General features: G+C 43.3%; 1 protein-coding gene across 1 annotated transcript in view; it reads right to left on the bottom strand.

The window, feature by feature from the left end:
• LOC310951012 (nuclear factor of activated T-cells, cytoplasmic 1-like) overlaps window positions 1-15,766 on the bottom strand; it is a 63,731-nt gene extending 47,965 nt beyond the window's left edge. The window contains exons 1-3 of the mRNA XM_083919072.1: window positions 15,571-15,766; window positions 11,186-12,296; window positions 9,120-9,279 (exon numbers count right to left, since the gene is read on the bottom strand). Coding sequence (XP_083775198.1) covers window positions 9,120-9,279; window positions 11,186-12,296; window positions 15,571-15,691 — 1,392 coding nt within the window. The 5' untranslated portion in view covers window positions 15,692-15,766. The remainder of the gene's footprint in view (window positions 1-9,119; window positions 9,280-11,185; window positions 12,297-15,570) is intronic.
• Window positions 15,767-17,858: the final 2,092 nt, after the last annotated feature.

Raw genomic sequence — 17,858 nt, 5'->3', positions numbered from 1 at the left:
TTAAATAAAAAAAACAATAATAGGAATGAAAATTATATTTATAAAAATAAATGATTAATTCAATAAAACACATAATTCTGACCATGTCACTGAGATGACTCAGCCGATATACCTGGACAATAAACTTGTTAGAGTACTGGCTTAGCTTTAGATTTGCCATGTTTACTACATTGCCATTGCTGTGTATCATTGGCACTTGGGAATTGGCAATCATCTGGAAGAAGCATTTGGAATTGTATGTTTGTAACAATGACATTTTTGAGGGGTAAGGTAAAGCTGGTGGAGACTAACTTAAATCTGGCATTTACAGGGGCAAACATGCTGCTCTGACATAGATCAGACTGCAGGCCCTCCTACATAGTAATGCCCAGGTCAGATTCCCACCTCTCTCCTGATCGGTGAAGGTTTTGCTTTGGATAGTGAGCCGTCATTGTTGAATACATTTTGCTAATTTTTGTCTTTTGAAAATTTCTTTGACCCTTTTTTAATGTGAAGTATCTACTCCACCTTTGTCAGGCAATCGAATATGTTCACCCAAACTTTTCTCAGGAAAGCTCTCATTTGCAGATAACAACAGAAGTGTTTGTTGGACAAAACATACTTCTCTTTTAACTGATTAAAGGACATGAAGGTGCCATCAATGTAAACGTGTTCAAGGTATCTTATCCCTATATCACGCCAATGCTTAAATATGTTATTATCAGCAATCATCAGTATGAGTTTGTTTCTCCACAGAGCTGTTTTAGTTGGCTGATCATTTCTTATCCAAGAATTTTATAAACTTCCTACCATGATCTAACCAGGTGGATAGTAAGTGGATTTTTGGTTTTACTAATAATAGTTTTCCATTTATATATGAAATCCCTTCCCAGCTATTCACCAAGGCCGTATAATTCGATCTGTGTCCAAGAGCGGGATAGTCCAGTTTAAACATGGAGGACAGAAATCTCATTTGTGCTGCAACATAGTCAAATTTAAAGTTGGGAGGTGGAGGCCACCCATCCTGTAGTCCCATGATAATCTCTACAAACTCACACTAGGCACTTTACGGTTCCAGATAAATGCACTTAAAGTTTTATTAAGAGTTTTAAAGATGCTATTGTGAAGTGGGATATGGAGGGACTGAAACAGATGCATTTTGCATGCAGATGTAATTTAGTAAGGGATCGGGCTGGGTCCATAAGAAATAAAGTTATATAATCAGTCAGCTCGTTCTACATTACTTTAGGGGAGGGGTTTTGGACGTCTCTGATTCTGTCTGGGGTAGGGATCTCCTCAGTACAGAGACAGAGGCTGATTGAGAAGCTGGCTTTCCATCATTTAACTGTTCATTAAAATCTCACTGCTGCTATTAAAATATAGTGCCTACTGAGAGAAAGTGACTCAGTGGAAAGTGGCTTTACAGAGACAAAATAAGGAACCAGGGCAATCATCTGAGGACTGCCTTCAGGTGAGATGCTCACAGTCTATAAAGTCTAAACTGGATTAAACCAATGATTAGGAGCATACCCGTTTCCCTGTATGAATATGAGTTGCATCTACAGGATAGGAAAAAAATCAGACATTGATAATCCATACTTTAAAATCATTACTGTGGATAAATGGAATGAAAATCATGGCATGCATATACGTATGTTTAACAAACCAGTGAACACAATGTTCAAATTCTATCTTTCTATGATCCCATACCAACATACATTTAGAGTGTTTATATAAAGGTACAGTAGTTGCAAATTCAGCAAAGTTTTAACCTAATAATAACACCAAAACACTTTGTGGAGCTTGGCATGCAGACAGGATCCAGCCCCTATACCTTTGGGCAGTTATGAACATGCATTATGATTTCCATTAAAGCTCACAGACTGCATCCCACTGTGATGAAAGAGACTCCTGTATCAGAACCACCACTTCAAACAACTACCACTTCCTCTTGTAGGCCGTCATTAGCTGCTACTGTTCAAGTAATAAAAAGATCAAATCTTTAAAAAAGAGAAGAAAAGCTTCATAACCACGCGCAGTTTGAAATGTACTGTTGACTTTTGGGGTCAACGGCACTTCAAATATAAAGTGCAATTGCCAAATTACAGTCAGCACCCCTGAATGATTTTCTGACAGTGTCTAAAGTAACATTATTTGATGACTGAAGTATTTAATGGCTCAGAAATATGAACGCACAGGCAGGGTTGCAGATTCCAAAGTGTGGTGAATGACAACTGATACTCTGTGAGTGATTTCTGACCAGAATAATTTGCCAAGCAAATGTGGATTTCTGGTAGAACTGAGTCTTACACTGCAGACCTCCCAGAATATGCTTGATCTTTGCAGTGCAAAGTGGTCATATGGAGGGATGTTGGTGTGGACTTACAAATCTCTCCACATCTAAAACCTGTCAAAAAACTGCAGAATCCATCTGGTTCAAACCAAGATAAAACCTTGAGAGGACTAACTTTTCATCGAGTGGATCCACCCAGGTAGCTACTTGACCGCATGTGACATTTACTGTGAGGTATCACTTACTGTAGTCCAGGGCTCACCAAGCCATGACCATCTGAAAAATCCCACAAATTGGTCAATTACCCCCGTGCACACCATTGCATCGCTTCAGACCAATTTTCTTTGAGCTCCATCCGAGTGAAAACAGTGGTATCATCAAATGGAATAAAAGACCCCTGTTGTTTTTACAGGACACTGAGTCATATTACAAAATGCAGACCACATGTTACCTATGACATAATCTGATTAATGGGTATATAATCACCTTTGTGAGGGTGGTCAGAGATGTGGCTGTGAGGCAGAGGTAGGTTGGTTGAGGACTCGTGAGCTACGTCATTAGTAGTCTGTGGAAATTAGTGCTGCGGTGTCATAGAAACCTAATGTCTTTGGTTTGAGAACAAATTTGTCTGGATACTGTATTAAGCGTTGTCTGGCTTGATAATAAACTTGAGGATTAAATGCCTTTGGTCTGTACTTGATGACAGATCTTTTGGATTTGTGACAAGGCAGAGGATGTGTTTTTCTTCCCAGTAGAACAATTTTCAGTATTAATTATGTTGAATAAAAATAGGATATGACTAGTCAGTGGAGTCGAGCATATATCCATATGTCTCAATAATCTCAGCAGCAGTGGTTATCTGGCTTTGCTTTGATTCAGATATCAAGGAAGTGCAAAGGGAGTGGTGAAGCTAAGGCTGTCATTCATCTCCAGGTCCAAACGTCCTATTTTTCTCTTCAGCTCCACATAGTATCTCTAGCAGCTGTCTTGACCTGTGAGCTAGTCACACATGCTAGTCATCAGTGAGTTAGGCCGAGGTCAGGAGCTTCTTGAAGTCTTGGCATCCCAAGGGACCACTTCATCTATGTGGTGATCTCACCAGCAGACCCCGCTCTGCTTGTTATATTTTACTTATGGTGTCACCAGAAGTAATTATCCATAGCCACACATGCTACCAGTTACTTGCGTATTGACTCGTGAGAGCTGCTATGGTGGAGCATGAGGTACAAATCTGAAACACCGGAGCGTTAAATTGCATGACGTTCCCTTATGATTTAATAAAACGCAGGCAGCCACGCTACAAAGCCGTGTCGTCTGTCACTTTTGCCTCAGCAAACTTCTTTAGATTTCTCTGTGACCTCCAACCATTACCTCAGCCACCACATGGCTGTAGGGAGGCCCACAAGAGAGACAGAAGGGAGGGGGGGTCTTTATCCCTTCACTCGTCTTGCGGTAGCTCACAATGGCGGTGGCGTCCACACTCAAAGCCGTAGTGACCTCATGGAGGAGAGGAAGTGATTAATGAGGTCAGATAGTCCTCTTGGTAACGCTGGTCTTCCCAGCAGCAAAGGAAGGTGGTCTAGTCCCCCCTGGGCGACCTCCCGCGATTCCTTTACCATATGTGCTCCTCTGACCCTCTCCCTAAGACCCCCTTTGCTTCTGCGAAACTCCTGTGATGCTCACTCAAATGCAAACCACAAGCAGAGTGCAAAACTCGCTTCTTTATTTTATTCTCAAAGGGGAAATAAGATGGGAAAAAAGTTAAGATAGTGTCATAAACTTTAAGTGTGGGCTGACGACGGAGACTCCACACACCTGTGACCTCAGTTTTGTATTTGTGTCTAATGCAGCCAGGTTGGACCAGAGCGCAGCTAATGTTGACCAGATGAGCTTTTCTAGCTGTAACTTCAGCCTATTTGGCACATGTACTGTATATTTATTTTGAGATAATTTAAACAGAGTTTGAATGGAGGCTTGATTTGCAGCTGTTCCTGGGTGCCAGCTTCTGCCACTGTGTCAGCTAGATCCATTTACACCTCCCACCACAAGCCACTGCTGCACGAGCCATTTGTGATAGCTGGGGCTCAAGTAAAACATTGTGGCTATGGCAGCTGATGCATTAATTGTGTAATTGTATGCAGCTGTATTGTCTGGGTCAGTTGTGATGATGTGGAGGGGTGTAAATCTTGGAGGGAGAGGAGGGTCCATCCTGTCCAGCTTCCATCATCTCTCGATGCCTTCGACCATTACAGATCCATCATCTATATTGAGAGTTTCAGCCCTTGGGATACAAACTCCCGTTATTGTTTTTCTTCTTTTTTTTTTTGTCACTCACTGGAAATTGGTTGCGATAAAATAATGACAGAGGTTGTGCTTTTAAATGATATACTGTATATATTTATATATTTTTTCATAGCAGATTGTATCTCTCAATTCTCATTTTAGTAATTTAGTAATAGTGACATTCTCATGCTGTCTGCACCTGGCCTCAATAGTTCAAAGAAAGGTTTTGAACATATATCAATAATGACTTGCTGGTAAATTAGATGTGTCTGGCCTGACTAGAAATTAAGTGTGAATACACTCCACACAGGCCTGCAGCGGGCTGCATTCTATCCCTCCACAGTGATTTCATCACTGCCTGGAGAAATGTCATGACTCGTAGAGGTCCACGTGGCGCAGAGAATTGGGGAGAGGAGAAGCAGAAGACAACTGGAAGCAGTAGAGGAGGGGTGAGACTGAAGCAGGGGAGGAGAAGTACAACAGCAGATTCAGGCTTTTTCCTATTATCAGGCTCCCCTCTCTCTGTCAAGCGCTGACAGTCACACAGCCAGCCTTTGCTGTATCCAATTAAATGTACACTCATCCAAGTTGTCTTTCCTTCCTGACTTTACTCCTCACCCTCCTGCCCAGCTCAAGTCTCATATTGAATGCACAAGGCAACATATGCAATGCTTTAATGTGCTGCATTTCCATAGCTCTGCTTGGTTGCTTTTATAAGCAACCAAGCAGCTATATCCCTCAAAGGTTTTTGTTGAACTGAGCACTTTAGTGTTATGTCATTGAGGGCATAGTTTCAAGCACTAGCCCATGTCTAGACCAGTGAGGGTCCAAATGCCATATTAAACGAATGGCTATATAACCAGCACTGCCTGCCATAAGAAAAGTCATCCAAACCTACAGAAAATTTGAGTAAGATGATGCACAAATGACTGCATGGCCCCCAATAGCATGGCTTCCCACCAGTGTCTTAGCTCATAAATTTGTGGGCTGTCTGGTTATCACCTCAAACCAGTGAAAACGATGCACATTTTGCTCCATTTTTTCCACTTGCTATTAACTGGTAATTAGTGGTAGCCCAATACCAGTGTAAGGGAAGCCCCGCAGATGGAGAACCACAATTTAAGAGTGGCATAAATACCCCTTTGGGCAACGAATAACAGCCCTGACTAAGCTCTAACAGCACTACAGGGTACACCAGGCCTTTTGAATATCAAACAAGAGGCGGCAGCAGATTTAATGAGCAATTAGCAGCTACAGTATAGGATGCCGTAGATCAGGGGCTTTCTTTGAGACATTACGCAGCCAGCAAGCACCGGATCCCAAGGTGAAACCGCACATGCAGAGAACTGAGCACATGTTTGCCATGTCTTTCATGTTGTCGTGGCGGAAACATACTGCAAATTTGATGTGCATTACATACAGTTGCAGAGGAAGGGAGATGGGTATTAAGTCACGCACACGTTAATAGGGATGATGGCCACATCCTGCTGAAATTACACCATGTCTGTTGCTGCTTTAGTCTTAATGAGAGACTAAGCATGTGTGTATGCGTGAAGGGGGAAAGCTATAGACCAGTCATTATCCTATGCACTAGCCATATGCAGGACCATGCTGCCCGCTGTGCGATAGCTTTAATACTCCACAGGTGTTGCTGTCTGCTGTAAATAAGGGCCTGGCGGATGTCTCTGTGTTTTCTGACTGAGGTTTAACCTGAAAGCTGACATCTTCAACTGAACCCACATTTTAGATCATAGCTGGGCCATGTCCTCAGTCGCTATATTCTCAATGAAATTAAGTCGACGAAATTCCGCCATTTTCCCACTGCTCTTCTCTGGAAAAACACACCGATCAATGTCTTGGTGATATTCTCTGTGAAGGTACACAAGGTTGTTGTTTTTTTTCTTGATAAGGCTTTGAAAATCATCCTGTCGACATTTGGCATAGCTGTGGTGTGAGAGGGGAGCGTCTGGAACAGTGTGGGGGAGCCGAAAGAGTACCCTAGATCCCCTTAATAGTGCTGCGGTCTGCTGCAGTAAATAAAGTGGAAAAGCAGCCGCGGGGGTCACAAAGTGGACCGATCAGGAGAGAGGAGGTTAAAAAGCTGAGGAGGAGGGGCGGGAAGGACAGAGTGCTAGTCCAGAATAAATGACTGAGATTTGAAACAGGAAGCGCAGAGAGCCAGTGAAAGTAGCAGAGGGGTAATGAGTCGAGGTGACCCATAATCTAGAGGTTTTCATCTGTGTGTGGCTGGAGTACAGACACTCCATTTTCCCTACCCACCCATCCCACATGGGGTGTGTGGGGACGGCACTGAACGTGTGGTTGATTTGCTGCAGTTTAGGATGATGTCAGACCTTACAGATGCTAAACTTTTCTGTGCATTTATCAAGAAAACACTTCTGCTTGTTATTGAATAACACAACAATGCAACAATAGAATAACAAGACAACAACAGTAATTGAGCAGTTGAGCGTCTTGGTTTGATTATTTGTCAGTTGCTGTCTCTCCGGGGGAACTGTAAGCTGTAGAAACAGTGTGTCCCTTCATGTTTTTCATCTTGCTGTTTTTTCATCTGTTGTTGCTTTCCAGCACACATGTCACCATCACTCATAGCGCATGTCTGATCATCCATGAGCTACAAAAAAAACCAAAACAACTAGAGCTGTGGATGACTGGGCTTCAACTGAGGCTGGCCCGCTGGTGTGGGTTTGGGAGATGGTTGAAGGATGAATGGTTCACAAGGACTGACATCCTCAGGTCCTCCAGGGAGGGAGGGAGGCACCGGTGCATGAAAAGGGGAGGTGGTGCAAGTGGGTGCTGGGATTCTGACTCCAATCCGTCACCACCCCCATCACCTCTATGCTCAGCCAACCTCAGTGCCACCCAGGCCCTAATCAGCAGGATACAGAGCATCTCCAGGGACAGCCAAGCCAAGCCCCAGCTGCCTGGTGACTCCCTCTGCCCCTTCTCTCTACTCGCTCCATTCTTAAGCACAAACACACACACACACACAGACACTTCCTTAGCTGCTTCATATACCCGTGTCCCTGTGTCATTACTGACTCATTCTCCTTGACTGCATCTCACCCATCTAATGCCTGCCACTCATTACCACAGGGCACTGGAGACTACAGCATGCTCTATCCTCCAAGACAACACAATTTCACCCAACACTACAACATAGACTAAGAGAGCGAAGGAGGGTGAGGTTGTCAGAGTTATGATCTGCACTCCAAAATCTGCAAAAACTCCTTGACGATACATTGTATGGTCTTATACAGTTTACCCTCTAGCATGTACACATGATTGTGTAATCCTACCAACTGCCATGCTTCCAGTGGTTTCCACTGATGTAAAACCCTCAAGATATTCCCAGGGTCTGCACATGCATTATCATACGCATCAATCACTCTTCACCAAAAGTAAGAGTAAAGTGTGAGCTATGCAAGTAGGGGTGAAGTGTGAAGGTAAAGCGGCTGTAATCTTATTTTCTCTGTGATGATTGCCTACTAATAATTACTCGAAATACACAGTAAGACTTGAAAATATTCTCCCAAAGACAGCAATAAATTGTTGCCTTCATAGTGTGAAATAAACAACCCGAGTCATCAATCTAAATCTGGACAACACTGTGTATACAAAGACACACAGGATGCTTACTCATGACTTTTTACTCTGACCTCCAGAGTGAGTCAGAAAGTGGTGTAAAGTAAATCAAAACCAGCCTCACCTGCCACAGCTGTGCATGGCAGGCTGAGTCTGGTCAGCCTCATGGGGAGATGCGAGGGTAAAATTTTGATTCACCCACATGTGAATATACAAAGGTTGGTAATGAAGGAGAATGATTACCTGTATCTACAGAAAAAAACTGAAGGTTGACAGGCCTGTTTATAACACCCCGTTGGCCTACAGCTGTCAAGTGTGTTTGACACTGAGCAGACCAGGATCTGCTGACAACATCTATTTACAAAACAGCTGTGGGGCTAACACGGTCTAATGCTAAAGTGTGTGACAAGCATGGCCCACCAACCTGTAACTGTACTGGTCCCAACATTATTTGCTCAGGGTGCAGCATTTGCTTTGGCAGCATCTGCTACCTGAAATCTTTGAATCCAAACTGTGACAAAATCATCATTATCGAATTGATGACATTAAAGGCAAACTGACGCTCATCCTTAAGGACATGCACACAGTGCTAGATCCCCACCTTAAGTAAACCAAGATGTCAGTGTGGTGTGATGACAGTGTAGCAGAGAAAGGAGCTCTGTGCTGTGCAGCCGGTGAGGCTGACGTGTGCTCTTTAAGTGTTCGCCAAGCACAATAGTGAGAGGCGATGGTCCGGCTCTATACTAATTGAGTCAGCATGCACTGCTGCTGGTCAGGGCGACCTTTTGCAGCAGCTGATTGACTCCCAGCTTTAGGGAACATTCATAAAACAGCATACAACCACATAGAGTATAGAAACATTTAGACAGTGGTGTGTGTATATACACGTATGCCATCGAAAGTTGCAGAAACAACGTGAGTCTAAAAACCATTTGCTACCTCAGTGCTGGTGACATACCTGTACTACTGGGTGGCTACCGCACAGCGCCTTCACAGCTCCCCGGCTTCCTTCGGTCTCATAGTGGGCCCTGTGGTGGGACTTTGGCTGCACCTCAATCTGTAGGTTGTACGGGCCGGAGCAGGATGGAAGCTGCCAGTCAAGAGCTGGCAGAGACGGGCTGCAATAACGGTACACATTTGTATAAGGATAAAACAACAACACACAACTAACTTGTAATTAACTTTCATGAGTAAAATGGACACTTTCTGTGTTAAACACTTGTCTGGTGTCTGGTTATTTGTTCTCTTTAAAACAGGAAGTGCTGTGATCCGATTATTCCCACATCCTCGCAATGTTAACAAAAGTGAAAAAAAAATTTGTGGATCTGTCCTGTGACTCGGATTCTCTCCAAAATTGAATGGTTACTTCCTTGGCCAATGCGACACCCTTCCACCAAGTTTCATTGAAAACAGGCCAGCAGTTTTTCCGTAATCCAGCTAACATCAAACAGACAAACCAAGCCAAACACGTAACCTCCTTGGCAGAGTTAATGATTGTGTTTTTATGTTGTTGTTGTCTTCTATTTTATTGTATTCTCTTTCTAAAACGTTAGGCCTATTTGATTTGCCAAAGTAGGAACGGTGAGGTTGCATTTATTCCATCACTGGAATCAAAAAGTTCTAAACTTGCTTTAAATTAGCTTCAAATTAGGACACTAGTGTAATCCAACTGGCTCCATCCTTCTCCATTTCATCATGGTCTGTAATCTAATCAATTGAAGTCATGCTTTGACGTGTGTTATTCCTTGGGTATGGGTAATAATTAGTGGCCCTTTTTATGAAAAATAAATGAGAGACGAATGTGCCCTGGTCAGAGCGCAGTGTGTTTTGCATTATGGTGTGACAGGTGGAAACAGACGCAGGGAGTTAAAAAAGTGACAGTGGGAGGACAGACATTTCTAGGGCACAAAAACAAATCTCACACAACCTGGCAATCAGACTGTACTTTGATACAATTATTATCCATTCCAAATGTACAAATGTATAATTCTAAAGCAAAGCCACACTAGTAATAAATACAATGAAGTTACAACATCCAGTAAGGTCAGCAGCACACCCTGCCTTAGAGCATGATATCTCTTTCTCAGAGCTACAGCTGGCCTCCCTTAACATCATTGTTTGTCTCGAGATGGAGAGTCAGAGCTTCCCATGTGAACACCGTGGAGATATCTAAACCAAAACAAACATGTGCAAGACAATATTTCGCTATGCCGGATGCCTGGTAAAGGCAAACTCCTGACCCGAAGGGTGGCTCAACTGAAAACAATCTATGGCATCTTTGTGGAACTTGTGAGCTGTTTGTTGACCCAAAACGAACTGATTTCCCCCCGTGGGGCTTTATCTGCCCAGTGCATGACATCAGGTTAGCTACACAGAAAGAGATGGGCTGATGGCGCGACAGAACACGGCAGCAAGCCAGCTGATTAACCCACAGATGGCTTCCTTTCAGTCAGACCTGTCACCATTACTTCCTTTTGCTCTCTATCTTAATAAAACACTTGATTTCCGACAGAAGAGTTTGTTATTGGCCTGGAAAAAATGCCACGATGGACACAATTGAAAATTAAGCTCAAAAGTCCCAATCAATTATATAGCTGAGTGCATGTGTGTGTAGGTTTGTGTGCGTTCTTATGTTGCGTTAGGGTTGCTATAGCAACAGTGCCACACCAAATATGATTTATGAAATTGTATTGATCTTCAAAGAGAAGTAATTTGGAAGTGAAGACCATGTAACTTTTGGACTCCTTCCTATTGATATGGCCTTTGAAGATTAAAAACTAAAACTGACATCTTGTCCATGCAATAAATTAGCAATACTAAATATAAATGAAAAGACAACAATGGAGCAAAGTCGTGCCGTCATTGGATTGCTCTCTGAAAAAGTATCTCTTTGATAGCATGTTAGAAACTATAAATCTTTCTAAATAAAAATTCTCAAGGCCATTTAAAAGTAAGAATACTAGGTTGGTTTTACACTGCTTGCCATGTTGCAGCAAGCAGCAGCAACTTAGCAGCTCCACCTACCTGAGGTAAGGCTTGGGTTTAGACCAGGAGTACGGATGCTGGGGCACATCCAGGAACCCTCCACAGTAGTTCTCCTTCTTGAGAGCCATGCGGGAGGGGTAGTCCTCATGGCAGAGCTCCCCGTCAAGACTCAGTACTTCACCACCAGGCTCCACCTTCAGGCTCATGGAGTGGTCCAGCATGGTCTTCCGCGTCTTGATTGGGATTCCCTCCCCCATGTCTACCACGCCGTCTGTGGTTAAAGCATTGATTGCTGCCACAATGGCAGAGTTGGTGTACTGGTTAGTGTTGGCCAGCCAGTTCTCATCTGTGATGCTGACCCTGGGGGAGCCATGTGGGGATGGTATGGGCGACTGGTTGGGTGAACAGGATGTCTGACGGTAGGTGGTGCCATTGAAGCTGTACTTTCTCTTCCCCATGCTGGCGGCATTGACTCCACAGCCTCCACTGCCACCACTACCTCCACTGCAGGAAGGGGAGTTAGGTCTGGATCCACGAGGTTGTGCAGGCCAGCCTTCCTCGGCCACAGCTCCGATCTGAGGGGAGGTAGAGGGTGAGTGGTGAGGGGAAGCTACAGGGCCGCTGGCATGTGGGCAAGACATGAGCGAAGACGAGCCTCTGGGAGAAACGCAGGGAGACTGCCAGGGGGAGTTCTGTGGGGAGTTGTCATAGTTGTAGAAACCAGACTCATATGAGGACGCCTCCGAGTTACAGCTACGTGAGGAAATGCTACTCGCGGGGCTGAGGCAGCTGGGATCACGGTAGCCATCTGCATTGGGCAGAGTCAGCGTCACAATGGAGTTAATGCCTCGTTTGATGATGTGGTCCTCACTACTGCTCTCTTCTACTTCATCCTCTGGATACTGGCTGTAGGCAGTGATCTCAATACGGGGGCTTTCAAGGGCTGGGGCCCCATTGGGTCTCAGGCCGTGGGGCAGGTAATAGCCTGATGCCATATGGTTATCATTTTGGAGGCTGTAGCCTGTCTGGTGGCAAGAGGAAACTGAGATGACTGGGCTGGACTGTAAGGTGTGGTACTGGGTGGCCAGGCAGGGGTTGCCCATGCCCAATGGAAGGGATAGGCTGACATTTGGTGTGTAGCTGTATGCATCTGGAAAAAAAAGGATATCGTTAGCATATGATAATATAATATATGACAACATTCCTCTGCAAATTCTCAGAACCATGACATTAAGGCAGTAATTAAGTCTGATTACATTTTAGAACAATACCCCTACACAAATCTTACCAATGTGTCCCGCAGCGAGTGACTGCCTCCCTTCGTTATAAACATCTGGAGAAGCTTAGCAATCATCTCACAGCGGTTACTGTATGTGGTTGCTGTGTAGTCGCAAGTTGCACAGCCTCTCTGTTTGTTTGATCAGTTCATCTAAGGCTCTATTTGGCACTCCCTGCTGTCATATGTACTCTACACAAATTCCTCCAGCAGCGCTGATGGATGCTTTATTTGATTGATTGCATCACTCACTGAGTGAATTAGGCCCTCCCCTGTGGAAAACTGACAGCACTCTCACATCGCTCTGAGCTTGTGATTAAGTCAAAGAGAGTTTGCTGCAGTGTTACACACAGATGCGCCGTGGTACACACACAAACAAAGGGCATGCACGAGCGAGCGCACAAGGCAATGACATGACAAGTGCAATGGCATACAAATTCAGTTAGTGGAAGCACATGTAGCCTAGCAGGTATGCCACTTCTTCTTGTAGCGGCTGGTCGCTGTGTCATAAGTTGTAAACTGGCAGCCTTTTATTGATAATGTCAATAAGGGTAAAAGTGGTCCAAGAATGAATACCATTCAGTCTGAAACCCAGTGATGGGCAATCCCCTTAATGCAGCGTGCTATATTTGTCAACCACAATGCTGTGCATCACATGAAATGATGAATCCTTCACACACCACGTACTATGTGGGGAGGCAGTTTAAAATTGGTTTAAGATTCTATATTCAGAGGTGATTATGTGATGTGCATCAGACAAGTTCAATATATCACAAGTTCAGTGACAATCACAATCACCTTTGACACATGTCATTTACAAGAAAGAAACTTCAGAACGTTATTATAAAATTTGAATAAAACTAAGCATCTTATGTTTGATTTGGTTTTACAGACTTTTTACATTTAAATATTTTGATCCCAGTATACAAGAGTGCCCTCACAGTGTGTAACATTAGGACATTGAATAAAGAAAAGACAGGCTCCACCGTACCCACCTCTCTCAAGTTCATTCTGGACACCTTGGCTGTACTCAAACACATAGCTGAAATCAAACTCTTGCTCTTCATGCTGGAAACTCATATCTGCCCCAGTGAATATACACTAAGTGTCACCATAAAAAATAGTATATGCCTTCTTCAGCTGAGTTGCCTCTGGTTTACCTTCTTATAGTTCTGAACAGATGATATTCTCCTGTACTCCAACCGCTGTGACACACCTCCTTACTTCAGGCCTGACTGACTTTGCTTTGAGCTGCAGCTGTTTTTTCTTTTTCCTTTTGAATGTGTGTGCGATCAGTACGCTATACCACAACATACTTGACGTCTTCTACCACCCACTCAAACACAATGGGGCTTTCACTCTTGTGTGCTGCATGATCATGAAACTTGGCTTTTTCCGGGTCACACGCGTCAAGTCTGCTGAACCAACAACATTATACCGGATAAGAATTTATGGGGTTAAACAAATGAAAGAAAAAAAAATGACTCACTCTTGCACTCAAGGCAAAGCCTCTACAATTGTTTGCAGTGCATTTGAAATGCGGTGTAAACACAGTTAATTTGAAAACACTGACTATCACACAGATTATTGTGTGCTCTTTCTGTCTTCCACAATTTTTCTCAATTATGCTTTCACGATCAAAACACTCCCTCCCCACAACCAAACCAGCGTGACTAAAGAATGGATGGGTTTATCCACACGGATTGTGGTCTAGGCTGGGCTCAGACTGACGGGACCTCAGGGAGAGATAGGTGGTCGCCCACAGAAGTCATCTGCAGCCTCTGGAACTAAGAACCAAGGGGCCACTTATCATACATGGCTGACTATGGGCTATGGCAAAACACCATTAAAGTGTGTGTGTGTGTGTGTGTGTGTTTGTGTCTGTGCGCTTGCATGGGTCTGAGTCTATGTATATGTGTGATAATAAAGCAGCCCTTGGCATATTGCTGGAGCTGTGTGTGGTTAAGCACATCTCTTTTTCTAGCGAGTTACCCAGGATCCTTGAATGCACAGATCACAGCTCTCTCTCTCTCTCTCTCTCTCTCACACACACACACACACACACACACACACACACACACACACACACACACACACACACACACACACACACACACACACACACACACACACACACACACACACACATCTGTTACCAATTATAAGGCTTAGGACTGAGGGACTGAAATGAATAATAATACAGCCCGCACCCGGCCGTCTGAAACCTCAAAGACAAAATGAAATTACCAAAATCCACAAGAAGCCAGTTACATCAGCACTGGAAGACTCTGTGAATTATGAAGAGACAGACTATCAATGACTTCGGAGGGACCAAATAAAACTTTGCTACCATAAATGCAGAATCAAAGAGCTTTAAAAAAACAACAACAACAAACAACTTTCATTTTAATGATGAACGCTGGATCATCCTCTAAGCAAAGGTATCTCCAATTATAGCACAGAATCTTAAGCACCCCCTGATGTTGACATTTTTTTCATTTCATAAAGATGTATTTGACCCTGTTATCAAGAGCAGTGCAGGTGACAGCAGCAGTGTAACAACCCCCATCGACAGTCTGTGCACATGATAAGAAGCACCTGCAAAGACAGCTGGAGACACCTAATGGTGTGGCTGTTAAAAGGATGCATGCCACTCAGTGTGTACTTGAGTGAGTGCCAATTGCTTTCTCTTGCAGAGAAAAGATCAAGCTAAATGTGTATTTGGTGACAACTTCAGAGATATAAACAACTGTCAACCCAGAGGATGAATCAAAATGAATAGTTTTAACTACTCATAATGGTTCAAACCAAATAACAATATATGGTCAGCAATTGATGTTTGAATTGACGTTTGTATTAGTATACTTTCAGGTGATTTATTATTAATTCCTTATTCACTTATTCACTATTTTTAAAGTGATTCAATTGCTCACTTAAATTGGCAGCCCATTTACTGTGTAATACGAGTTTACCAATGCTTGACCAAGACCTTACAGTAGCGCACAAAGTCCCTATCACTTTGTATCAGAGCCGCAGCACCTGGTGTAAATACATTTACATTTATTTCATCCAAGCTAAAGCCGCGACAGCATCCACACTTGAGCGGTGGTTGAAACATGAAATTGGACTGAAAAGCAATATGCTTTACCTTCTTCTGCAGACTTCATATCGGCGTCCAGAGAGGTGAGAAACTGGAGTCCCCGCTCCTTATCGGTTGTTCCTCCAAAGCTGAACTTGGAATTGACGCTCAGGCAGAAGGTATCCTGCATTCAACAAGAGATGTGCAACTTTCTCCGACTATGACACTGTAACGAGCAACGCCGACGACACTGCTGCAAGACCTAGATCACTTCACACTCCGTCAAATAAAAGCATACTTCGCAGCGAAGTTACAGCGGAGCGAGTGTGCGTCTTGGAAGCACAACGCGGTGGACTGTGCGCACCAACTGAGCGGGGAGAAATTGTGTACTGTTGGATGTGAGACCGGCGCAGGTAGAGCTGCTATGGGGAGCGCGGTTGAGGTGAGTGTGTCTCTTTTCAGCCCAGTGAAGGTTTACAAGAGTCTCCCCAGGTCGATGACGCAGCGTGTTTTGTCAGAGGGGCCGGCTCCGGTGCTTTTAAAGCTGGAAAACACCATCCGTCCTCCCGTCAGTGCGCCGCCCATCCAGGGATGACGCGCCCCGTCTCCTGCAACCTCCTGAACCGCCTGATGATGCCTTTTACCCTGGGATCCCATCGGTGCAGGTGGGACGTGTGTGATATGTGTGTGTGCGTGTTTGTGTGTGTGTAAGAGAGAGAGAACTAAAAAGAGCGAGAGAGAGAGAGAGAGAGAGAGAGAGAGAGAGACTTTGCCCCAATGGTTATTACTTCTATTTTGTATTCCTTTTACATCATTCATCCAGTGGCTCAGTGCCATTGTAAACACAATACTGCCTCACAAACTCAAAATCCATACTACTTATATCATCATCATATCAAGTCACAATAGATGTTAAATTGCCCTTTTTATTGATTGATTGTATCTTATTCTCCCTGAGTCTTTTAAAAAATCAAAAATAAGGTTCATGCACTTTTATTTATCTAACCTGAGTTTGTTTTAACTAATCATTACAGCCTCTGAGATGCGCTATGAATAAACAATTGATTTATTATATCATCTCTGACAAAACAGTCTCAGCACAATTGTCTATATGTTTACTGTCCCAGAGCTTTTGATCCGTGCAGCCTCCCCCTCCTCACTCTTCCTCAGTAGACAGAGTTTGCCCAGCTGTCATCAAATTTTAGATGTTCAATTGTAAATCTTTCTTCCATGGTGGCTTAAATGTTGGCACTGAATTTAAATGTGAATGAATGACCTTATATGTTAAATGCCACTTGGTTCAGTCCCTCTGGATTATCAATAAACCTGATGAATAATCCCTGCATTATTGTCATGTTGCCTACTATATAAATTGACGATAGCTCAGTTGCAGCTACTGTATATTATTAGGATACATGCAATGAATATCTTTTTCCCTGTGTTTTTTGTAGCTGAACCTCACCAGTGACTTCCCTACGGGGAGGCGGCTCCCCTATGAAAAATAAAGTATCAAATTCCAGTACTTCTACTGATATGACTAGATGTCCTCCTCGTTAATGTTGGCAATGGTGTTTTCTATAACATCACGAACATTATTCAAACATTCAGTGTATCCCCGTGATTACAATCAAAACACAAATGCTATCAAATTTCATTTCCAAATGCGTTTTCCTCGTGTTTGAGGGAAATAGGGTTGCACAGATTTGCCCAAAATAACTATCCTGAACCACTGAGAGCACAAACACAACGTGTTCCTCATCTCTGCTTTCCACTACTTTGTATCAAGTCAATCCCCTGTGAATCTGCAGGCACAATGCCTTATGGTTTGCCTATGTTAAGGGAAAATATTGTGGTTCACTTGTCAGCTTGTTTCCTTAATTACATTCCTATTACCATAAATCAAAGTTAGAGTCCCATTATATGAGTTTGTTGTTATATTTCCGGGTCATAAACTGACAGAGAAAGGCAAAAATAAATAGAGGTGTTGTTGACTGACATGGTTAAATATGGCTGATACATGTATTATCATTTGTGTGCATTGTATCAAAATATGCATGGCTAAGCATTACAATGCTTCAAACTCTTGGCTGCAACTGCAGGGATTCCCTAATAGGTGAACTGGCAACAGGGCAGAATAATGGACACTGTGAGCTTACATTGATAAATTAAGTTTCAATTTGTAACGATAATGTGTCATTATGGTAGTTGATGGGGCTTTTAAAATTAACAGAGTCTGATGAGCGGTGCCATTGAATGCATATCTTTTGGCAAGTGCAAAGCACTGAAAATAGACTCTCCATTATGTGGGCTACAAATAGTATGGAAATGTTAATGACAATTAAAAAAACTCCATATAA

The sequence above is a fragment of the Echiichthys vipera genome, assembly GCF_963691815.1.
Source record: "Echiichthys vipera genome assembly, chromosome: 8".
NCBI lineage: Eukaryota > Metazoa > Chordata > Actinopteri > Perciformes > Trachinidae > Echiichthys > Echiichthys vipera.
This window is presented reverse-complemented; position numbering and strand designations above follow the sequence as displayed.